Source organism: Haematobia irritans, chromosome 2 (genome assembly GCF_050003625.1).
Source record: "Haematobia irritans isolate KBUSLIRL chromosome 2, ASM5000362v1, whole genome shotgun sequence".
NCBI lineage: Eukaryota > Metazoa > Arthropoda > Insecta > Diptera > Muscidae > Haematobia > Haematobia irritans.
In genome coordinates this window covers 123,138,295-123,164,775 of record NC_134398.1, presented here as the reverse complement: position 1 = coordinate 123,164,775, position 26,481 = coordinate 123,138,295, and the positions used below count along the sequence as shown (strand labels likewise).

Below are 26,481 nucleotides of genomic sequence, written 5' to 3'. Positions count from 1 at the left end.
AAAACGAATAAATAAAAATTATTTATTTGGGAAAATATCACACAGTTTTTTAATTCACATTCAAAACACTGAATTCGGATCACACCGTAACAAGTGATGCAAATTTATTGCAACGGTGGACATTCGTTCTATGACGAGTTCCTATTACATTCATCGCTTCTCCGCCAATTTTGCACCACTTCCGGACCCAAAAAGAACATTTTCACTTCCTTTTTGGCGACGCTTTTTTGCATCATTATTAAGATATTAATAGTTTTAATACCAATTACTATTTTTTAATGAAGATGACTAAACCAGACTAAACAATATAATAAAGGAGCTTAAGTTATTCAACTAAACCATAAGTTCAATCATAGCTCTATTTCATAAATACTTCAAACATTGCCATCGGCAACTGCTACCACAACCCAAGTAATTCGATTGTGCATGAAAGTCTTTAGCGGAACTTTGTGCGGTTGTATATACTTCATTAATTTTTATAAAAATATAAAATCGTAAATAGGTTTTCAAATTCTGGGGGGGCTAAATTTTTTCTGGGGGGGTCTAAGCCCCCTCCCCAGAGGCCTTCCTACTCTAATGCATTTTTCCCATCGAAAACTAAAATTTTACTTCTGAAACATGTTTGAGGTGATCATATTCCTTCTCGGGGTGCAATGTTAAAAGTCAAACTTTTGGGATTCTAAATAATTTCTGCTTTTTTTAATGCACAGCTAGTTCCGCATTTTTGCATTTAACACAAAGGGAAGTGAACTTGGAGAAAACAATCCCATAGAGGCGGACCGTTTGGCGGGCTTCGCCAAACTGTTCCACGTGGAACAGCGGAAGGGCAACGAAACTTCTAGGGGGTGACCCAAACAAGAAAAAGACTGGAGAACTACCATGCTTAAAGAAAAGAGGTTTACGTACAGAAATGTCATAGGAATCATTACCGGGCACCTAGAGTTGTACCGAGTAAGAGCAGCGGATGATTGTGTATGCAGCCGTATTTTGACCAAAAAAATACTTTGGAAAAAAATGCTTATATGATTCGGTTTGATGGAACATAGAAGTTGGAGCGTACCACAAGCTGAAAGCTGGTTTAGGTATATGTCAGCTTATATGATACACGGAAACCTGGACACTCGTTTTTACCACTTTGAGGAGCTTTCAACACCTAAAATTGTCACCAACATAATTGACAGGGGATAGACCACCGCAAACAATTTCTGAACCCATTCCAATGAATATCTATTCCAATGAATATACGTGTAACAATTACAACCCAGCATCTTGTATGTTATACGATTCTCCAACGATGTAGGCCAAGGATCAACTCGAATCTTCTCCTACATCTTGTGCTTCTTCTACGACCTCGATTTATAACAAATTCCGTGTTTAAATCTCCATCATCATCAAAATATTCGTCTTTTTATTCATATTCGTCGCTAAGTGTCCTAGTAGTAATAAAAATTGATTGAATGCATGATATTGCACATATGCAATTATATGGCATATATGCAATGACAGTTCATATCGCCTAAAACGCATGAAATTGCAGATAGGATATCATTCATCGTAGAGCACTTGTAAATATAATTTGTATTATAAATCTATATACGTAGCGCTTAGAATAAGTAAACTTTTCATTTTATATTTACATTAAAAAAAAAAAAAAACAAGTATATACGGCCGTAATTTCTAGCAGTTAAGCTCCTAACTGGCACATAGAATGTATAGACAAGATGACAGATATGTCCATAGATCGGTTTAAAAATTAGTTAGCTAACGTAGCACTAACGGAGCTTCATGAAAATGGGGGTAAGAAAGTTTCATAATATTAAAACACATAAGTTAAATTTTTCGAGGTACTCAAAATACTTATTTTTTATCTTACGTATGGTTCCAAAGCAAAAATGGGGGGAAATTGAGAATGCTCTGTCTGTCGTCTACTCACAGGTGCTGGAAAAGTTTCCCGGTCCAGATCCTCGACACCAAGAGGCTGGTTGGTATCAAGGACGATTTAAGCTAGTCGCATTTGAGGACCAGAGGTCTATAGAATGTTTCAAAGCTGCTCTGATACTAATTGGTGAAGTTTGGGAAGAAAGACATACCGGCTAGACCTAGATCACATGCGTGGATACCTGCAAATCCTTCTGACCCTGAATCTATTTTAAATAGACTGAAACGATGCAATCCAGATCTTCCAACAGCTTATTGGAAGGTTGGCCGTTTGGATGAAGTGGATGGACCAAGACGGCATGCAGTGTTTATATTGAACACTCAGTCTTTGCCACATCTAGAAAAGTCTAGCAAAGGCCGTGTATGTTATGGCTTTCATTATATCCAAATGAAGGTATATAAAAACGATCAGCTAAAGGATTCAGAAATGGACAAGCCTCTGTCTGAATCAGAAGTAAGCGGATCCTCTTGCGAAGTCGAGGGAGATAACAAAGTTGAAGACATGGATAGACACCGTATGCGAGAGGGGGTTTCTATTGCCTCAGAACTCACCAAAGTTGAACCTATGGCTATTGCGAGAGTCATCGAGATCTCTGAAGAGGACATTCTTGATGACTCAATTGAAGCGGTTGATGTGACGGTTGTTGAAAATCTCGATGGTCCTACGGATCCTCCAGATAAATCTTCATCATTGTAAGGCTGCATGTGCTGCCTTAAAAGTTCTCCTGATGAAAGGGGACATATAGAACTATATATATGGTTCATATGTTTATAGAAACAAAATATGTGAATTAAGTACTCCCGGGTTCAAACTATTGCAGTATACTGGTAAAGATGTAAATCGAGCCTGTATAATTGCTAAAAACGAGCTCAACTTGCTTCTGCTTCCTTCAATGTGCAATACAGACACTGTCGTTGCCAGCTCAACTTGTTTCTGCTTCCTTCAATGTGCAATACAGACACTGTCGTAGCCAGTTTAGAAATAGCCAAATGCAAATATTTGGTATCTTCGGTCTACATGGGACATGAAAGGGAGATGCCTCCATGTACCGTTAAGACCTTAGTGGAGGAGTCACTGAAAACAAAGACGAAACTCATTATGGGATGCGATGCGAATGCACATCATAGTATATGGGGAAGTAGTGATACTAATGTAAGGGGAGAGTCGCTAATAGAGTTTATTTTGCATACTAATCTGGTAGTTTGCAACAAGGGAGATGCCCCAACCTTTGTCACTAAAAACAGGCAAGCGGTTTTGTACATCACCTTGGCCTCGCAAGAACTGAATGAAATGATAGCTGAGTGGCAGGTTTTAAGTGAACACAGCTTCTCAGATCATCGCTACATCAGTTTCAAATTTGATGTCCATATCACCAAGACCATATTTCCGCCAAATGTTAGGAAAGCTGACTGGAATAGGTATTGGGAATCGTTCAATATGATGATACCGGAAATAATAGAGACAAAATGTGCAAGATATCGAACACGCAGTGGAGCGGATTACTAAGGCCTTCAACATCTCACTGAAAGCTGCATGCCCTAGAGGGAAGCCAAGGGGGAAAAATCGACCACCTTGGTGGTCTACGGAATTAAGTAATATGAGGAAATCCTGCAAGAAGCTCTTTAACAAAGCAAACTCCACCAGAGCCCCTGTGGACTGGAACGCTTACAAGAAGAATCTGAGAGGATACAAGCGAGAACTGAGAAAGGCTCAGCATAACTCTTGGAATGATTACTGCAGCAGTATTGAGAATACGTCCGAGGCTTCCAGACTACGGAAGGTTCGAACATCCACCAACTCCCACCCAGGTTTCATTAAAACATCGGAGGGCAATTGGACAACGTCCAGTGAGGAGACGCTGGAGGTACTATTGGACACACATTTTCCTGGAAATCAGACGGTTGAACCATGTACTGGCGGTGCCACAGTTGCTCAGCGGTCGTTTCCTGTCGAGGAAATTGTATCGGAAACTAGAATAAGATGGGCGCTAAATAGCTTTGGACCATTCAAATCACCCGGACCTGATGGAATTACTCCGGCGGAGGAGGGAAACAAAAGTCGTTTTCATACCTAAAGCGGGAAAAGCCTCTCACTCGAGGGCGAAGGATTTACACTTTCAGTGTAAACTAGTTTTACTTTTATTATTTTGTTGTAAATTTCACGAAGATTTTCTTCTGCTTTAGTTTACATTGAACTTATTTGTACGGTCATTGATATTTATACCCATTTTTAGTTCATAAAAATTTTGAGTCACACTTTGGTTATGGAATATTGCAATGGGCCGTGCAAAATTTCGAAATATAATATTAGAATAAAACTAAGGAAATATTTTTGCAATGAACATAAGATAAATATAGCATCACTTTTGTGATGGGTATTTTTTCCTGTGTAGGATTTTCATTCGCTTACGTAAGTTGATGCGAAGATGGTCTCAATAGCCATACGACTATGGCAGTTTCCCGTTATTTCAAGTTCATTCAAACACTTTGGGCCATTGCAATACCACTCGTCAGCTATCATTAACTGCTGCCACCATTATGTGGTATCTTCCCAGCAAAAACCGATTAACCTCATGCGATTCCTTTAGCCTTACCAATATCATATTACAAATGTCATCCGATCCGGTTTAATTTTCGTACATAACATCAATATATACCTTTTAACTATCATGCAAAAATTAGCCCATATCGGTTCATATATAGTCCCCATATAAATTGATCCCCAGATTAGACTTCCGGAGAAAATTTCATCCGATCTAGTTAAAATTTAATAATATGCATTAAAAACAAAATATAAGATATCTAGATTATGTCTTAGTTCCGCAAGTCCAATCGCAAACGACTGATATAAATATTTAGTTAGTACTGTCTATTGGAATTGGTTTAAAACGACTGATAACCAAACCCAAATTCAACATTCCGAACTCCAAATTCACAATACTAGAACTCATCATTCCTCCATTCTGGTCCAGGTGGAATCTGCTAGGTCATATCAATGATAGGCCCCACATTGCGATGCCATCCTTTCCATTTGCGGCCTTGTTCAGGGGGGAAATTAGCGGAGGATCATTGATGGCCGATTACATAATTTTAAAATAGGGAGATAATAAAAGAGGAAAGATAATAATGTATGGATATATAGAGAAGAGCGAAGATTATATAAATTTTCGAGAATTCATCCGGCACGCCTTAAAAATCTGGTTTACCCGTTCCTTATCCTTATAAAGAATTGAATAATGAAATATTTAAAAAAAATATGTATGGAATGAAATAATTTAATAATAGTATTGACGAAGTAAATAATTAATTTGTCTCAGAATATTTTTTTGATAATTAAAATGTTATTCATTCATGTTGTAGGGTTATTTTTAATATATTAATTGTCATAGGGTAATTCTAGTTATGTAATAAAAGTTAGCGTTTACTAGTTGAAAAGGAGGTATTTAGCATATATGTCATCAGTTTAAAGCGATCATGCTGGTTGTTGAAATTCAGTGTGATTTAATCTAGAATGGCGAATTTAAAGGTGTCTCCAAGCGAAATTGAAACTAAGGGGTGCTTTTCTAAAGCTATAGGAAAACACAAAATTCTGAAAAAATACTGAATCGACAGTACGGTCCTTATAATCTAATGTTTGAAGATTAACAGGTTGGATGATAAATCCCCGGTCTGACACATAGATGGCGTCACTAGTATTAAATGCATATTATTTTTATATAGTACCAACCTTCAAATGATTCGTGTCAAAATATGACGTCTGTAAGTCAATTAGATTGTGAGATAGAGCGTCTTTTGTTAAGCAACTTTTGTTATTGTGAAAAAATTGAAAAAAAGGAATTTCGTGTTTTGATAAAATACTGTTTTCTGAAGGGAACAAATACGGTGGAAGCAAAAACTTGGCTGGATATTGAGTTTCCGGACTCTGCCCCAGGGAAATCAACAATAATTGATTGGTATGCAAAATTCAAGCGTGGTAAAATTAGCACGGAGGACGGTAAACGCAGTGGACGCCCGAAAGAGGTGGTTACCGACGAAAACATCAAAAAAATCCACAAAATGATTTTGAATGACCGTAAAATGAAGTTGATCGAGATAGCAGAGGCCTTAAAGATATCAAAGGAACGTGTTGGTCATATCATTCATCAATATTTGGACATGCGCAAGCTCTATACAAAATGGGTACCGCGCGAGTTCACATTTGACCAAAAACAACAACGTGTTGATGATTCTGAGCGGTGTTTGCAGCTGTTAACTCGTAATACACCCGAGTTTTTCCATCGATATGTGACAATGGATGAAACATGGCTCCATCACTACACTCCTGAGTCCAATCGACAGTCGGTTGAGTGGACAGCGACCGGTGAACCGTCTCCGAAGCGTGGAAAGACTCAAAAGTCCGCTGGCAAAGTAATGGCCTCTGTTTTTTGGGATGTGCATGGAATAAAGGGTGATACGGTCAAAATTTGGTCAAGGGAAAACGCGTGTAAATCGGTGAAATCGTTTATTTAAAAAATCAAATTAAATTTCTTTTTCAAGTTCAATTAGTATAAAATTCAGGAAAAATATTCAGTTAGGCTTTCGCTTTTCCAAATCCGAATTGCCGGGCCTCCCGCTTGACACCTGACATCAGATTTTGTACAGCCACCTTGTCCACCTTCTTCGCCGCAGAAAGCCAGTTTGCCTTGAACTGCTGCTCGTCCTTAGCAGTTTTTTGGTCTTCTTTAGGTTCCGCTTGACAATAGCCCAGTATTTCTCAATTGGGCGGAGCTCTGGCGTGTTGGGAGAGTTCTTGTCCTTGGGAACCACCTGCACGTTGTTGGCGGCGTACCATTCCATGGCCTTTTTACCGTAATGGCAAGATGCCAAATCCGGCCAAAACAGTACGGAACAACCGTGTTTCTTCAGGGAAGGCGGCAGACGTTTATTCAAACACTCTTTCACGTAAATTTCTTGGTTGACAGTCTCGGAAGCTATGAAAATGCTGCTTTTCAAGCCACAGGTACAGATGGCTTGCCAAACCAGATATTTCTTTGCGAACTTTGACAGTTTTATGTGCTTGAAAATATCTGCTACCTTTCCCCTTCCTTTTGCCGTATAAAACTCCTGTCCAGGAAGCTGCTTGTAGTCGGCTTTGACGTAGGTTTCGTCGTCCATTTCCACGCAGTCAAACTTCGTCAGCATCGTCGTGTACAGCCTCCGGGATCGCGCTTTGGCCGTCGTATTTTGTTTATCATCGCGATTCGGAGTCACTACCTTCTTGTAAGTCGATTGTCCGGCTAGTTTTTTGGCTCGATGCACGGTTGTAGACGATACACCCAGCTTATTTGCGGCATCTCGGAGAGAGAGGTTAGGGTTTCGCTTGAAACTACCGGCAACTCTCTTTGTCGTCTCAGCGGCTTCCGGTTTTCGATTTCCCCCCGATCCAGACTTCCTGGCTGTCGACAAACGTTCCCCAAACACTTTAGTTACATTTGTAACGGTTGATTTGGCAACTTTTAGCGATTTTGCCAGCTTTGCGTGCGAGTAGCTCGGATTTTCGCGATGCTCGAGCAAAATTTTGATACGCTGCTCTTCTTGCTTGGACGACATTTTGACAACTGAAGAGTGAATTCCAAAATCAGGAGCAACATTCTACACACACACAAAAATGAGGGGTGTTCAGGTTTTTTAAATGCAAAATTGAAAGAAATACGTCATGTTTATATTGACCAAATTTTGACCGTATCACCCTTTAATTTTTATCGATTATCTTGAGAAGGGAAAAACCATCAACAGTGACTATTATATGGCGTTATTGGAGCATTTGAAGGTCGAAATCGCGTCAAAACGGCCCCATATGAAGAAGAACAAGTATATACGGCCGTAAGTTCGGCCAGGCCGAAGCTTATGTACCCTCCATCATGGATTGCGTAGAAACTTCTTCTAAACACTGCCATCCAGAATCGAATTACTTAAGTTGCGGTAACGCTTGCCGATGGCAAGGTATCTTAAAACTTCCTAACACCATCTTCTAAATTGATGTAAGTCCTTACGTGGTATATATTAAGTAAAAAAAGATCGATCCAATACGTATATAATTCAGTTTGACAAAGTAGACATAAAATTTTGGAAAAATTTTCTACAGAAATAAAATTTTCACAAAATTTTCTATAGAAATAAAAATTTTGACAAAATTTTCTATAGAAAGAACATTTTGACAACATTTTCTACAGAAATAAAATTTTAACAAAATTTTCTATAGAAATAAAATCTTGGTAGATTATTTTTGGCTCGAGTGGCAACCATGATTATGAACCGAATAAAATTTGAACAAAATCTTCTATAGAAATAAAATTTTGACAAAATTTTCTATAGAAATAAAATTTTGACAATGATGAAAATTTTATTATGAACCGAATAAAATTATAACAAAACTTTCTCCAGAAATAAAATTTTGACAAAATTTTCTCTAGAAATGAAATTTTGGTAGATTATTTTTGGCTCTAGTGGCAACCATGATTATGAACCGATATGGACCAATTTTGGTATGGTTGTTAGAGACCATATACTAACACCACGTCCCTAATTTGAACCGGATCGGATGAATTTTGCTCCTCCAAGAGGCTCCGGAGGTCAAATCTGGAAAACGTTTTATATGGGGGCTATATATAATTATGGACCGATATGGACCAATTCTGGCACGGTTGTTAAAGATCATATACTAACACCATGTTCCAAATTACAACCGGATTGGATGAAATTTGCTTCTCTTGGAGAATTCGCAAGCCAAATCTGGGGATCGGTTTATATGGGGGCTATACATAATTATGCACCGATGTGGACCAATTTTTGCATGGTTGTTAGAGACCATATACCAATATCATGTACCAAATTTCAGGCGGAGCGGATGAAATTTGTTTCTCATGAGGCTCCGCAACCCAAATCTGGGGATCGGTTTATATGGGGGCTATATATAATTAAGGACCGATATGGACCAATTTTTGCACGGTTGTTAGAGACCATATACCAACACCATGTACCAAATTTCAGCCGGATCGGATGAAGTTTGCTTCTCTTTTAGGCTCCGCAAGCCAAATCTGGGGATCGGTTTATATGGGGGCTATATATAATTATGAACCGATGTGAACCAATTTTTGCATGGTTATTAGAGACCATATACCAACACCATATACCAAATTTCAGCCGGATCGGATGAAATATGCTTCTGTTAGAGGCTCCACAAGCCAAATCTGAGGGTCCCTTTATATGGGGGCTATACGTAAAAGTGGACCGATATGGCCCATTTTCAATACCATCCGACCTACATCGATAACAACTACTTGTACCAAGTTTCAAGTCGATAGCTTGTTTCGTTCGGAAGTTAGCGTGATTTCAACAGACGGACGGACGGACGGACATGCTGAGATCGACTCAGAATTTCACCACGACCCAGAATATATATACTTTATGGGGTCTTAGAGCAATATTTCGATGTGTTACAAACGGAATGACAAAGTTAATATACCCCCATCCTATGATGGAGGGTATAAAAAAGTGTTGTTCCACCAAGACAACGCACCGTGCCACAAGTCATTGAGAACGATGGCAAAAATTCATGAATTGGGCTTCGAAATGCTTCCCCACCCACCGTATTCTCCAGATCTGGTCCCCAGCGACTTTTTCTTGTACCCAGACCTCAAAAAAATACTCGCAGAGAAAAAATTTGGCTGCAATGAGGAGGTGATCGCCTAAACTGAGGCCTATTTTGCGGCAAAACCGAAGGGGTACTGCCAAAATGGTATCAAAAAATTGGAAGGTCGTTATAATCGTTGTATCGCTCTTGAAGGGAACTATGTTGAATAATAAAAACGAATTTTGACAAAGAAATGTGTTTTTCTTTGTTAGACCGGGGACTTATCAGCCAACCTGTTATTTAATGCAAATGTTGACCGCGACTGGGCCTCAAATGCTCCATCCGCTTGGTTCGACTTTGACATACTCTGCAACATTTTGCCAGGCATCTCACGAATATATCGTCAATGTCGTCTTCCAATTGGCCAATTGAAGCGAGCTTGTGTGTATAGACATGGGATGTAAGACAGCCCCACAAAAAGTAGCCTAAAGACGATAAATCAATCTAGGCGGGTAATTGGCCCATCCCGAATGTGAATTAAAATGTTCACCGAAAATGTGACACCGTCTTGTTGAAACCACATGTCATGCATTTTTGGCAAAAAAAAATAAAAAACGTTGGGTATCATCTTCACCATCCATTTTTTGCCATGCTTCTGGCTGATCTTCAATCCAAAATCGAGAATTCTGCTTATTTACGTACCCAATGAGTCAATACTGATCGCGCGTTGTTCACTTGTAAGACACATAGTTAATTTATAGATCAAACTTAAGATATTTGACAGTTAAACAAAACACGAAACGTGCGTTAGATATTTAAAGCAAAATATAATGGCTAAAAAATCACCCTTTATTTGTGTTGTATTGCAAACTAATATATATATATATATATATATATATATATATATTGTAAATAACACCAAATGGTAGTAGATCCGTAGGATCTATCACTTGAAATTACATTGCAGATGGAGTATTGTTTTCTAAATAATTTATAACAACTAATATTTGGTGGTAACTACTATCATTTGGTAACATTGATATTTTATTGTTTGTACAAACTAACATATTTCATAAAAAAAATAACTGACTATTAATCCAAACTACTAAAAATTATGTGTCGCAACTATCTTTCTATTATCCTGTTCGAATTCCAACCAACAATTTTTCTGGTTGTATTAGATTTGATTAAATTATTTATATTCAATTATGACTTCTTTCATCCAGTGCTGAGGAGGAAACACAACTGACATTACAATTACCCGATACAATTACAACATGGCGTTTAACAGCATTTTCTTTGCACGAGGACTCTGGCTTTGGCATCGTCAATAAACCAATTAACATTCTGGTTACTAAAGTTTTTTTCATACATCTCGATCTTCCATATTCGGTTAAATTGGGGGAAATGTTCTTAGTTCCAATCACTATTGTGAGTAACCATAACGAGAGTATTGTTGCTGATATTACTGTGCTACCAAACGACGAAGAGTATATCATAATAGGAGCCAAAGACAATCCTAAAAAGTTCCAAAAAACAATTGACTTATCAGCCAATGGCATTGAAACGATAGAGTTTTCTTTAATTGCCACAAAAATTGGTGAGATATTTTTGAAAGTTGTTGGCCAAAGTGATCTCTTTACCGATGCCATTGAACGAAAGCTGCTTGTCGAACCTGAGGGGTCACTTCATCAAGGCCATAGAATCATGTATATCGATGCTTCTGCCATAGGTGTTTTCAATAAAAAATTATTTTTTAATATCCCCACTGATATAGTCCCAGATTCGGAATATATTGCCATGTACATTGGCGGTGACACCTTAATGCCCAGCATAGAAAGTATCCGCAATTCAATACGAATGCCAACAGGAAATGGTGAAGAGAATATGGTGAAATTTGTTTCCAGTATTTTAATAATGGATTATCTGATATCCATGGATTTGCATTCGAAAGCCAAGCACTTAGTGGATAAAGCTAAACTATTTCTAGATATGGGATATCAACAGCAGTTGGCATTTTGCCACAGTTCCGGTGGTTATAGCACATTCGGCCAGAATGAGGATTCTGAGGCCAGTACCTGGCTTACCGCTCATACCGTACGATTCTTTATCAAAGCCCAGAAATATTTAGGCATTCGAGATGATATGATTGAACGTGGTCTAGATTTTTTGGCAACTAACCAAAGAGTTAGGGGAGATTTCCTATTCACTGGAAAGCTATCACATCCGCCTGGACAAAATCTCTATGGGTTTACATCGTTTGTTTTGTTGGCATTTTTCGAGGATAAGGTTAGTGGAATTTCTTCTATTTTTGTGATTACATTATAAATACACAGAGAAAAATATTTAGTGTCTCCAATTACGAAATTAATTGATCCAATTATTTTTAAATAAAAATTTTCAATCACAAAACTGTAAGTATCTATCACCAACGTCAATTAAACTATTAATTGAATCAATTCAAAAATTAATTGATCTAATTAATATTTGTGATTTATTTATTTAGTGTACCATAATTTAAAAAAATATTTGAATTTATTAAAAATCCTAATTTAATTATACCCTCCACCATAGGATAGGGGGTATATTAACTTTTTCATTCCGTTTGTAACACATCGAAGCATTGCTCTAAGACCCCATAAAGTATATATATTCTGGGTCGTGGTGAAATTCCGAGTCGATCTGAGCATGTCCGTCCGTCCGTCCGTCCGTCTGTTGAAACCACGCTAACTTCCGAACGAAACAAGGTACCGACTTGAAACTTGGCACAAGTAGTTGTTATTGATGTAGGTCGGATGGTATTGCAAATGGGCCATATCGGTCCACTATTACGTATAGCCCCCATATAAACGGACCCCCAAATTTGGCATGCGAAGCCTCTAAGAGAAGCAAATTTCATCCGTTCCGGTTGAAATTTGGTACATGGTGTTAGTATTTGGTCTCTAACAACCATGCAAAAATTGGTCCACATCGGTCAATAATTTGACCTCCGGAGCCTCTTGGAAACCAAAATTCATCTGATTCAGTTGAAATTTGGTACGTGGTGTTAATATATGGCCTCAAACACCCATGCAAAAATTGGTCGGAATCGGTCAATAATTATATATACACTAATAGAAAAAATTGCGTTTCACAATCGTGAACGGACGTTGTCAAAATGAAACAGAAACGTTCACAAAAAGTTAAAACGGAATGTTCACGATTTCGTCCACGGGCGTTCACGATTTCATGAACGGCATTCGTTTTTCTTTGGCCATGAAAAGTCTTAAAATAATCGTTAGACGTTGTTATGGCAACTCCGCCGTTGGTGCAATGTGCTCAGGCGATTGTTAACGCGTATCGTGCAGACAACACAGGTTCGAGTCACGGTAGAGGAAATCTTTTTTTAATTTTGCTTATAAATTCGTAACCATTACGTTTTCAGATCATGAACGCTGGTTGTTGTTTTGACAACGTGTGGTGTCATTTTTACGTTGTCAGATTGACCCCATCTGTTCTCAGTTTGACAACATATGTGTGTTGATTCACTTTCTTGAACGGATCGTTTCGAAATGACCACGTCGTTCATGATTTTTTCTATGGGTGTAGGCCCAATATAAACCTATCCCCAGATTTGACCTCCGCAGCCCCTTGGAAGACCAAAATTCATCCGATTCGGTTGAAATTTGGTACATGATGTTAGTATATCGTATCCAACAACCATGCAGGAATTGGTTCATATCAGTCAATAATTATATATAGCTCCCATATAAACCGATCCCCAGATTTGACCTTTGGTGCCTTTTGGAGAAGCAAAATTCATCCAATTTGGTTGAAATTTGGTACGTGGTGGTAGTATATGATATTTAACAACCATGCCAAAAGTTGTCCATATCAGTCCATAATCATACATAGCCCCCATATGAACCGATCGCGAGATTTGGTTTTGGAGCCTCTTGGAGGAGCAAATTCCATCAGAGTCAGTTGACATTTGGTACATTGTGCTACTATATGACCATTAACAATCATGCCTAATTAGGTCCATATAGTTATATATAACCCTCATAAATCGATCCCCAATCACACAAAAATTGGTCCATATCAAGTTCATAATTGTATATTATATATAAGCGACCCCCATATTTCAATTCTGGCTCTCTACGTACCGTGCCATGTCGATTCGTAATTATTTGTAGACTTACCTATACATAACTTTTAATTTAGAAAACGATGTTAAGAAGTTTTAAGTTACCACACCCCAAGTAATTCGATTGTGGATGACAGTCTTTCGTACACACAAAAAATTATCACCAAAATTTTGTCAATTAAACATTTAACTGAATTTGGAAACGGATTCAATTAATATGTTAATTGATTCAATTAATTATTTAATCAAATCCGAATAAAAACCAATTAAAACAAGTATATACGGCCGTAAGTTCGGCCAGGCCGAAGCTTATGTACTAGAGGTCTGCATCGAATAACTTTTCACTACATGTATGCAATTCGCTGTCGAATATAGTACATACATTGTCTTTCTCTCAGAGCGCAAGTAGTGAAGTGAAGAGAACACTTGCTTGTCAAATACCACCAAGTACTTATCCGAAGCAATATGTGTTCCGAAAAAAAGGAACAATAAAAATGTAAGTACTTGAGAAAAAGTTCAACATGGATTCTCTTTACTTCATGTGGTACCACAAGTATTTCTCAGTTATGTGCGAAGCAAAACTTTCCATTATTACTAATCATAGATATGTATGTATATCACATATTTCATATATTTATGTATGTCACACACTTACCTTAACGTTTGCCGTTCTTTATAATAAACCAAAACATATATTATGGAGATTAACTGTTTTTTTGTATTTCTGAAACTGCACTTGGTACATGGAGTACTCTATGAAGTTTTGTTCTCGCAACATACTCGACGTGATCACTCTGAGTACACTTCAATAAGAGAGAAAGAGGAATATGTGTTTGTTGGTAGTGAAGACATCAGAGTAGCAACAAGAAGTTACTCGTGGCTTTTGGTGTTCATCAAAATGTGTACCAATAGCTTTGCGACTCTTTCAAATAGATGTACTCATGTAGCAAGTACACGTGTACTCTGCATTTACAACTGGAATTGTGCAGACCTCTATTATGTACCCTCCATCATGGATTGCGTAGAAACTTCATCTAAACACTGGCATCCACAATCGAATTACTTAAGTTGCGGTAACGCTTGCCGATGGCAAGGTATCTTAAAACCTCCTAACACCATCTTCTAAATTGTATGTAAGTCCATACGTGGTATATATTAAATCAAAAAAGATCGATCCAATACGTATATAATTCAGTTTGACAAAGTAGACATAAAATTTTGACAATATTTTCTACAGAAATAAAATTTTAACAAAATTTTTTATAGAAATAAAATTTTGACAAAACTTTCTATAGAAATAAAATTTAAACTAAATTTTTTATAGAAATAAACTTTTGACAAAATTTCCTATAGAAATAAAATCTTGGTAGATTATTTTTGGCTCGAGTGGCAACCATGATTATGAACCGAATAAAATTTGAACAAAATTTTCTATAGAAATAAAATTTTGACAAAATTTTCTATAGAAATAAAATTTTGACAATGATGAAAATTTTATTATGAACCGAATAAAATTTTAACAAAATTTTCTCTAGAAATAAAATTTTGACAAAATTTTCTATAGAAATAAAATTTTGGTAGATTATTTTTGGCTCTAGTGGCAACCATGATTATGAACCGATATGGACCAATTTTTGTGTGATTGGACCAATTTTGGTATGGTTGTTGGCGACCATATACTAACACCACGTGCCTAATTTGAACCGGATCGGATGAATTTTGCTTCTCTTTGAGGCTCCGCAAGCCAAATCTGGGGATCGGTTTAAATGGGGGCTATATATAATTATGGACCGATGTGGACCAATTTTTGCATGATGGTTAGAGACCATATACCAACACCATGTACCAAATTTCAGCCGGATCGGATGAAATATGCTTCTCTTAGAGGCTCCACAAGCCAAATCTGGGGATCGGTTTATATGGGGGCTGTATATAATTAAGGACCGATATGGACCAATTTTTGCATGGTTGTTAGAGACCATATACCAACATTATGTACCAAATTTCAGCCGGATCGGATGAAATTTTCTTCTCTTTAAGGCTCCGCAAGCCAAATCTGGGGATCGGTTTATATATCGGAATATATATACTTTATGGGGTCTTAGAGCAATATTTCGATGTGTTACAAACGGAATGACAAAGTTAATATACCCCCATCCTATGATGGAGGGTATAAAAATGATTGATATTTGTTACGTTTCCAATTAAAATAATAATTGATTTACGGCCATTTTCATGTAGCTCCGTTAGGCTTTAACTGCCAGTTAACAGAAAGTAAATTGCAAATATCTTCTCTACAGTTAACTTTAACTGAAAAATTTTCGTCAGTTAAGTTCCTAACTAGCATATGGAATATATATGCAAGCTGACAGCTTCATTCATAATATGGTTTAAAAGTTGGTTAGTTAACGGAACACTAACGGAGGTTTATGAAAATGGGGGTTAATCAATTTGTTAATCAATTCGGAAATAATTTTCAATTACAAACGTGATTGAAAATTTTTCCGTTTCCAATTACACATGTGATTGATCCAATCACCTTTGTGATTGAAATTGAATGATTTTGAGCAATGGAAAAAGCGAAAAGAGAACAAGAGAATGGCTATTTATTAAAAAATGTATGATGGAGAGATCAGTCTGTGGAAGTAACTCGTAACGAACGGTTGGGTTTTTTTTGCGCGTAAATTGAAAAACATAATTGGCGACATTCTGTCTGCTGCATTCAAAATGTGTACATAAATATTTTGAACGCAACAACAAATCATAGCAAAGGGTTGAAATAAATAAAGTGTGCAACAACAAATGGCCACGTGGTAAACGTTTGAAAAAAATATATTGCAGAATTCATGTGAAATTACCTGTGCTTGTGTTTTGTGGTATTGTAAAAATGGAAAACAATCTACGTTTATTGAAGGTAAGAAATTGTGAAATGTGAATACCGTTTTCCATTGAAGCCTGTTTACATTAAACGGACTAAAATAATATATATTTTATTCATTTCTTTTAGTGAGCAATTTTATTTCGTGAAATTGGTCAATCAATCAACTCCATCATTTTATCAAATATATAAGAAAATAAGAATATGTTTGCAATCAAAAGGTGGGTACCATATTGATCTTTTAACATTATAATTTTTTTCACTCCTAGTTTTCTTAAAACCAAGAGCGGTATGGGTTTGTTGGTATGGGTCTTGAAGTTGCGAAGTAGCGTTGACATTAGATTGAATTTTTGTTTTTCCTACCTTTCTCAGTTTGAACCCAAGTAGAGAGCAGTATATCTGATATATAAACTAATGAGCTGAATTATGTAATGGTAAAAAAGTTTCTTTCTTTTGAATTTAAAAATGTGAAAAATATCCGAAAATAATAAAAATATGTATTTTCCATTTATATTTTTTTTCTATTTCCAGAATTTGCAAAGTATCATCAACAATATAATACCAAATATTACATTGCTTTCCCATTATTTTTGTCTTTGATTGGTTCAAGTTTTAATAGAAATTTTGGAAAGGAATTGTTACTAATATTAAATTACCGAGTTCCTTAATACACCTTTTTATGCTAAAAGACACAACTGCAAAAGAAGATTATAAATCTGCAACCTGGAACTAAGAATTGAACTTGATATTCTATGCAGGTAATGTTTAGCAAAATTAACTTTTAATTGAACAAAATTAAATTCGAATTATTCTGTTTACTTTCAGAAAAACTAATTTAGTTTACAGGCTGCTGATTTATTGGATATCTAGGCGCCTCCACATATTAGAAGGAACATGCTGACATGGTTATTATGATAAGGAAGATATTGATTTATATAGTCTATTTTTAACCCTATAGTTGTTATTAATTGTAATTGTATGTGTAGGTTATGTTAGAACAAAACACAAATGACAAGAACCAAATTTATTTGTCTATTGCATAATTCTTAAAATAATAATGAAATATTAAATATGTTTTATAAGAAACACATATTTTATTTTATTTCAAATAAAACTAAATACTATTTTGGGGGCGCAATATATAAATTTTTTGATTGAAATTTATAGCCAATTTCAATTAATTATTTAATTGAATGAATCAAATAGTTGATTGATTTTTGTCGCGAAATTAATTAAAATTTTAATTGATTCAATTAAAACTGTGGTTCAATTTTATGTTAAAGATCAATCACGTTTTTAATTGATTCAATCACACAATTAATTGATTCCGTGACAAAAGTCAAATCAATTTTTAATTGAAAATCGTGTTGATTTTCAATCAAAATGGGTGATTGATAATATCATTTTCGTGATTGAAGACATTTCAATAAAAAAAATTATTGAATCCGCGACTTTCGTGATTGAAATCAAAAAAAAAAAATTTTTTTGTGTGTAGAAGTTTCTACGCAATCCATGGTGGAGGGTACATAAGATTCGGCCTGGCCGTATATACTTGTTCTTTTATTTTTGTAATTGGAGGATATTTTTTCGGTTTGTGAAATATAAACAAACATAGTGCACGTAAACAGAGGAACTGGGGATACAAAGTCGGTAATCGAATTTTCGATTAATCGACTTTTTGTAATCCTCAAATTAGACTAATCGATTTTTATGTTTGTCTGATAGGTTAGTCATATCGACTAATCGTAATTTGAAATTGGCCAAAATCAACTTTTGATACTGACCATAATGGACTTTTAATCAAAAATTTGCATTGAAATTTGGAAAAAGTAGATTTTCTGTTAATTGTAAAAGTTCTGTAAATTGTAAAAGACTTCTTTTGTTTTCGAAATTGATTTGCCATTTCTTAAAAATGTTTAAGAACTCTTTGAATTATCCAAAAAAAATCCTCTTTCGACTTTGCGGGGAGATATTAGCTTATAAAGATGTCCACCTTATGTCGAGCTCTTAAAACTTTAAAGATCTCGAAAGTCGTCCTCGAAGTTATAAGCTAACATTTGTCAATTTAAACTAAAAGTTAGAAAATCTACTTTATTCAAATTTTGTGAAATACTTTCGTTTGAGGAATGTTTAGGTGTTTTGTCAAAGTCCGGGATTCATACCAACCACACCCAGAGAAGTAATTCGATTGTGGGTGACAGTTTGTACGGCCGTATATACTTGTTTCTCATTGTATTTTCGTCCAAATGATAGTGTCATTCCAAAGTTATTGTTAATTCATGTTGCAATCAATTTCGAGAATGTTGCATCTTTTTTCCCAAATCGAAGTCTATTTTGAAATTTTTAATTTTTCCCCAAAAATATGTATTTAGTCGTATTTGAGATATAGAATTCTAAGTAATTCAGAAAAAAATCAAATCTGCTGCAACAACAACCTCGGACTTTAATTACAATTTTAAATACGAGCTAATTGGACATGAAGATTAAGGAATTGGAAAGAAAATGCCAGATACCCATCTTACAAGCCTGACTATACATATGTTTCAGTGTTGGCTAATCCACATTTCCATAATCTCTAGTAAGATCTGGCTGGGTGAGATGATTCAATTTGGGTCTTATATGCTAATTTCTTATGGAAATTACATACGAGAATCACTTCTCCCAAGTTGAATTATTTTTTCACCACCACTGTGCATCATCTTCTCATATAGCTACACAGTCTCACACAAGTTTACATACCCCTTAATTTTTTTACCTCTTAACTAAACCTGTTTCTTGTTGTTGGTTATAACCCACACCAAAAAAATCTTCTTGAAAATTAACAAATACTTTGTTTTTGAAATTAATTTACTAAAACTAAAGGATATATATGTATATTTTTTAAAATTTTATTATTTAAAGAAAATATAATTTTTTAACCGTATGTAAAGTTGTGTGAGACTGTGTACACTCATAGAAAAAATCATGCACGACGTGCTCATTTCAAAACGATTCGTTCATGAATGTGAATCAACACACATATGTTGTCAAACTGAGAACAGATGGGGTCAATCTGACAACGTAAAAATGACACCATGAGTTGTCAAAACAACAATCAGCGTTCATGATCTGAAAACGTTATGGTTACGACTTTATAAACAAAATTAAAAAAAATATTTCCGCTAGCGTGATTCGAACCTGTGTTTTCTGCACCACACGCGTTAACAGTCGCCTTAGCACATTGCACCACCGATGGAGTTGCCATAACATAGTCTATCGATTATTTTAAGGCTTTTCATGGCCAAAGAAAAACGAATGCCGTTCATGAAATCGTGAACGCCCGTGGACGAAATTGTGAACATTCCGTTTTGATTTTTTGTGAACGTTTCCGTTTCATTTTGTCACCGTCCGTTCACGACTATGGAACGTAATTTTTTCTATTAGTGTACAATCCCTTAACCTTATTTTTTCGATTTCAATTGGTTTCGGACATTTAAGTTTAATTTTCAGCACAATTTTATATATACAGTGTTGTTGAAAACATTTGCAATTAACCCTACCATGAATAAAAATTCATAATAAAAATTTTAACAGGTTGGCTGATAAGTCCTCGGTCTGACATATAGATGGCGTCACTAGTATTAAATGCATATTATTTTTATATAGTACCAACCTTCAAATGATTCGTGTCAAAATTTGACGTCTGTACATCAATTAGTTTGTGAGATAGAGCGTCTTTTGTGAAGCAACTTTTGTTATTGTGAAAAAAATGGAAAAAAAGGAATTTCGTGTTTTGATAAAATACTGTTATCTGAAGGGCAAAAATACGATGGAAACAAAAACTTGGCTTTATAATGAGTTTCCGGACTCTGCCCCAGGGAAATCAACAATAATTGATTGGTATGCAAAATTCAAGCGTGGTGAAATAAGCACGGAGGACGGTGAACGCAGTGGACGCCCGAAAGTGGTGGTTACCGACGAAAACATCAAAAAAATCCATTTTGAATAACCGTAAAATGAAGCAGATCGAGTAGCAGAGGCCTTAAAGATATCAAAGGAACGTGTTGGTCATATCATTCATCAATATTTGGATATGCGGAAGTTGGTAAAACGAACAATTGGTAACACTTTTTTTAAAAGCCTGATGTTCTCTATGTGAACCATAGGATATTACTGACCATTTAATCCTTTCAGTGTCAAGAAGTCATCAAACTGCGTGGCTATAGTATCAACTAATAACATTTATCGTTAAAAGTTACAGATTCGTTTTTTGTTTGCAGGCAGGTCAAGTTCGAAGATGGGATACATCGGTCAAGGTTTCGACATAGCCCCCATATGAACCGAACCCCCGATTTGGGGTCTAGGACTTCTAGAAACCCTAATTTTTATCCGATTTGCCTGAAATTGGATATCCAGAGGTATTTGAGGTATAGCCCCAATATAGACCGATCTCCCGATTTTATTTCTTGGGCTTATAGAAACCGTAGTTTTTATCCAATTTGCCTGAAATTGTAAATCTTGAGGTATTTTAAGGCCATAAAGAGGTGTGCCAAAAATGGTGAGTATCGGTCCATGCCCCCATATAGACCGATCTCATGATTTTACTTCTTGGGCTTCTAGAAACCATAGTTTTTATCCAATTTGCCTGAAATTTTAAATCTAGAGTTTTTAGGACCATAAATAGGTGTTCCAAATATATTCCGTATCTGTAGAAATTTTGATATATCCCCCTTATAAACCCGCCCTCCAATTTAGGGTATGTTTTTGACATAGCACTCATATAGACTGATCTCCCGATTTAACTCCTTGGGCTTATATAAGCCGTTGTTGTTATCAAATTTGCCTGACATTTTTACGGATTTAGTTTTCATCAGACCATTTGGTAGGGCCTCCATATAGACCGATGTTACTTCTTGAAACTGAAAGCAAAATTTCCAGATTTTATTTCTTCTAATCATTAATTTGGGTAATCAAGGCGTTAGTTCATCATTTTCTTGCACACCTACACGAGATGTTTGTGATTCCTCTAAAATTCAAACAAAAATGTTTGTTATAAATCCAGAATCTGATCTAGTCTTTTTAGGTAGAATTTTTAAATTTATTTTCGGGAAGCGTACTGGTTGAAGTGGACTGCTAAGGAGAATATCTCTCATCAAACCCTTCTGTATATACTTGTTTTTAAATAATTTTATAAATTATCAAACAGTCTTTGTAGTTAGTTCCTTCTATTTTATTATTTTTTTTTTTTTAATATTTTTATATTTTTTTATATTTATAGAGATTCGCCATTAAGTACAATACCACCATACAGAACGCACTTAAATTTCTCACTGCAAACATAGATAAAGTTCACAATATTTACGATCTGTCTTTGGTAGCTCATATACTACAAAAGGCAGAACATCCAATGTTTAGTGATATTTGGCCAAATATTTTGGAACAACAAAACGAGATGGGGTATCGACGTTGGTGGCTCGGAAAAGTCGCTAACATGAAAAAGAGTGTTGAGATTACTTCCTACGTGCTGATGACACAGCTCGCCTTAAATCAAAGTAGCCTCACAGAAGATCATGACATTCTAAGATGGCTACTGGAGCAATGTGATCAAATGAATGGGATTGCATCCGCTCACAATACTGTACTCCGTTTAGAAGCATTGGCAAAGTTTTCCGAAAAGTATAGTCACCTGCATGATGTGAACATGAGTATTCGATACACAGCAAAAAATAGAAACCACGATATCCTGGATCAGGGTGCAAAAGTGATATCCTCGAATATGTCATTCAACTTACAAACTATGGAGGTGAGTATGAAACTATGAACACCCCTTCGAATGTAGAATGTAACATACAGGGTGGATGGTATGTATTGCAACCAACTTAACGGTTTTATAATTTCTAAACCACTGATAGATTTATTTCAGTGACAGTTCATTTTATTGTTTACAAGCTTACAAAAGCATTTCAATCTATTACATTCAGAAATACAGTTATTCGTGATGAAATTCTATCGTGATAGTGCCCCCCAAAAAAGGCAATAAAATCAAATGAAGTAAACAATTTACTAAATAGGGAAAATATTTCATGTTTTCCTAAAATGACTCAAACTGAGTTCATATGTTTCTCTCTTAAATTGTTTCTGCCCAAAACTTCATATAGCAGTTAAGACATTTTAAACATTTTTAATTTTAATTTTTTCTTCCAAAATATGATTTTTTATTGAACAACAGAAAAAAATATTATTTTTAATAACTTTTCTTCAATTTGACAAAAATTTTTAGCATTTTTGTATCATGTTGCAATTACTAAAACATTTTAGTTAAAATTTTCTAATGTAAACCTACATTTCACTTTTTCCTGGGTGTGTGATTGGTTTATATTTGGCTGAAAACCCGCAAGTGACTATCGTTGAAACCCTCCAACATTTAAATGTGAATTAATCATTTATATCAGTGTTGGGCAAGGTTAGGCAGAGAGAATAAAAAGACAAGAGGACGAAACTGTGAAGCGAAACTGCGTCAGTAGGTGGCAGTCATGAGGAAAATTTCTCTAATATCATGCAGTTTTTGTCGGCGCTTCTCTCAAATATCATACAGTTTGCGTCGGCGTCACCCTGTTCAGTTCTCTGCCGGCTTTACGAAACGTAAAGAAAATAGGACTTAAAACCTACTTTGTAGTAACAAATGTTCTTTTTTATAACTGTTTTCATTCCATTACATTTTTTGGTAGACAATTTGAAATTATAACTGCCGATGTCTTTATAAACAATTTATCAAAACAGCGCTTCGACCGACCACAACGTCGGTAATACTAAAGTTGCAGGCATTGTGCGACATCTATACGGTTGACATTTCTTTTGTTTTTGTAGAAGCGAAATTTTCGTACTCTTGTGTTTTTATTCTCTCTGGGTTAGGTTAGGTCAGTGTTGCCAGGCAAAATTTTCGGTTTACCCTACAAAAAACGTTTCCTACTTTCCCCAACATTCCCAAAAAAAAATCCCTAAAGGGTGATACGGTCAAAATTTGGTCAATATAAACTTGACGTATTTCTTTAAATTTTTCATATAAAAAACCTGAAAACCCCTCATTTTGAAGGTGTGTGTGTGTGTAGAATGTTGCTCCTATTTTGATTTTGGAATTCACTCTTCAGTTGTCAAAATGCCGTCCAAGCAAGAAGAGCAGCGTATCAAAATTTTGCTCGCGCATCGCGAAAATCCGAGCTACTCGCACGCAAAGCTAAAAGTTGCCAAATCAACCGTTACAAATGTAATTAAAGTGTTTGGGGAACGTTTGTCGACAGCCAGGAAGTCTGGATCGTGGGGAAATCGAAAACCGGAAGCCGATGAGACGACAAAGAGAGTTGCCGGTAGTTTCAATCGAAACCCTAACCTCTCTCTCTCCGAGATGCCGCAAATAAGCTTGGTGTATCGTCTACAACCGTGCATTGAGCCAAAAAACGAGCCGGACTATCGACTTACAAGAAGGTAGTGACTCCAAATCGCGATGATAAACAAAATACGATGGCCAAAGCGCGATCCCGGAGGCTGTACACGAAGATGCTGACGAAGTTTGACTGCGTGGAATGGACGACGAAACCTACGTCAAAGCCGACTACAAGCAGGTTCTGGGACAGGAGTTTTATACGGCAAAAGGAAGGGGAAAGGTAGCAGATATTTTCAAGCACATAAAACTGTCAAAGTACGCAAAGAAATATCTGGTTTGGCAAGTCATCTGTATCTGTGGCTTGAAAAGCAGCATTTTCATGGCTTCCGGGACTGTCAACCAAGAAATTTACGTGAAAGAGTGTTTGAATAAACGTCTGCTGCCTTTCCTGAAGAAACACGGTTGTTCCGTACTGTTTTGGCCGGATTTGGCATCTTGCCATTACGGTAAAAAGGCCATGGAGTGGTACGCCGCCAACAACGTGCAGGTGGTTCCCAAAGACCAGAACCCTCCCAACACGCCAGAGCTCCGCCCAATTGAGAAATACTGGGCCATTGTCAAGCGGAACCTAAGGAAGAAAAAACTGCTAAGGACGTGCAGCAGTTCAAAGCAAACTGGCTTTCTGCGGCGAAGAAGGTGGACAAGGTGGCTGTACAAAATCTGATGGCAGGTGTCAAGCGTGAGGCCCGGCAATTCGGATTTGGAAAAGCGAAAGCCTAACTGAATATTTTTCCTGAATTTTATACTAATCGAACTTGAAAAAGAAATTTAATTTGATTAAAAAAAAAACGATTTTACCGATTTACACGCGTTTTCCCTAGACCAAATTTTGACCGTATCACCCTTTACAATTTCCCCTACAATAATATAAATCTTCTCTACGATACTTATGTCCCAATACGGACCAAAATACTAGACAGTAATTCCAGACCTAGGTTTAATAATGGAATAAAATTACTAATTGCACATAGAGACTCAATGTACTCACAATGGAAACGTTTTAGGTCGACCTCTTTCAGGGAACAATATCGCACTGCAAGGAAAGCAGTGAATGATGCAATCAAAAAGGCGAAATACGATTACTATGGTAAACGCTTCGAGGACGCCACAAACAGTAAGAACACATGGAAAACTATATAGGAAATAAGCAGGACGATAATTATATTGCGGAAGATCCGAATGAATTGAATCGGTCTTTTGCTGATGTCCCTATGGTGACACCAGATGCAAACTTCTACGATGACTCCGATATTAATCATGCGTATAGTTCATTTGAGTTATCTTGTATAACTTCTGATGAAGTTATTCTTAGTTGTGCTGCGATCAGATCGAATTCAGTGGGTTTTTATGGTATTAACTAGAGGTCTGCACAATTCCATTTGTAAATGAAGTGTACACGTGTACTTGCTACATGAGTACATCTATTTGAGAGAGTCGTAAAACAAATGGTACACATTTTGATGAACACCAAAAGCCACGAGTAACTTCTTGTTGCTACTCTGATGTCTTCACTACCAACAAACACATATTCCTCTTTCTCCCTTATTGAAGTGTACTCAGAGTGATCACATCGAATATGTTGCGAGAACAAAATTTCATAGAGTACTCCAGTACCACGTGCAGTTTCAGAAATACAAAAAAAGTTACTCTCCATAATATATGTTTTCGGTTTGTTATAAAGAACGGCAAACTTTAAGGTAAGGGTGTGACATACATAAATATATGAAATATGTGACATACATACATATCTATGATTAATAATAATGGAAAGTTTTGATTTGCACATAACGGAGAAATACTTGTGGTACCACGTGAAGTTAAGAGAATCCATGTTGTACTTTTCCTCAAGCACTTACATTTTTATTGTTCGTTTTTTTTTTCGGAACACATATTGTTTCGGATAACTACTTGGTGGTATTTGACAAGCAAGTGTTCTCTTCACTTCACTATTTGCGCTCTGAGAGAAAGACAGTGTATGTACTATATTCGACAGCGAATTGCATACATGTAGTGAAAAGTTATTCGATGCAGACCTCTAGTATTAACCCTAGATTCTTTAGAATTTTTCTGCCCTATCTACTCCCGTTTATCACTCATTTCTTTAACTCAATAATTACCGGGACTAGTTTCCCTTCTAAATGGAAACATTCTAAATTGATTCCTTCCTTCTGCTGGAAAAGATTATTCATTCCCACATAAGTAATTATCTTAATGCGAAAAATCTGTTATCTACTCGCCAGTCAGGATTTAGACTAAAACACGGATGCATCTCTGCATTTATTGAAGTATCGGAAGACCTTCGAAATAGAGGTGTGCACGTGACACGAAATTGTCGTGACTTACGAAAATTTTCGTGATTCGTGCGTGAGTCGTTAGTCACGCTCATGACAACAGCGTGAGTGTGCGTGATTAACAAACCAAAATGTTGTGCGTGAGCGTGAGTCACGAAAATAATATCTCCGTGAGTGTGCGTGAGTAACGAATTACACTCACGACAATATTCCTGC

At 36.3% G+C, this 26,481-nt stretch overlaps 1 protein-coding gene and 1 long non-coding RNA gene across 2 annotated transcripts in view; both read left to right on the top strand.

Moving 5' to 3' along the window:
- The window catches only part of LOC142225045 (thioester-containing protein 1 allele S3-like), a 108,239-nt gene that overhangs the window by 57,479 nt on the left and 24,279 nt on the right, over window positions 1-26,481 (top strand). The window contains exons 10-11 of the mRNA XM_075294821.1: window positions 10,777-11,839; window positions 21,812-22,336. Of these exons, the coding sequence (XP_075150936.1) occupies window positions 10,777-11,839; window positions 21,812-22,336 (1,588 nt within the window). The remainder of the gene's footprint in view (window positions 1-10,776; window positions 11,840-21,811; window positions 22,337-26,481) is intronic.
- LOC142226191 (uncharacterized) lies at window positions 17,091-17,642 on the top strand. Its single transcript, XR_012719624.1, has 2 exons — window positions 17,091-17,312; window positions 17,380-17,642. It is a non-coding gene; the product is annotated as an uncharacterized LOC142226191 (long non-coding RNA).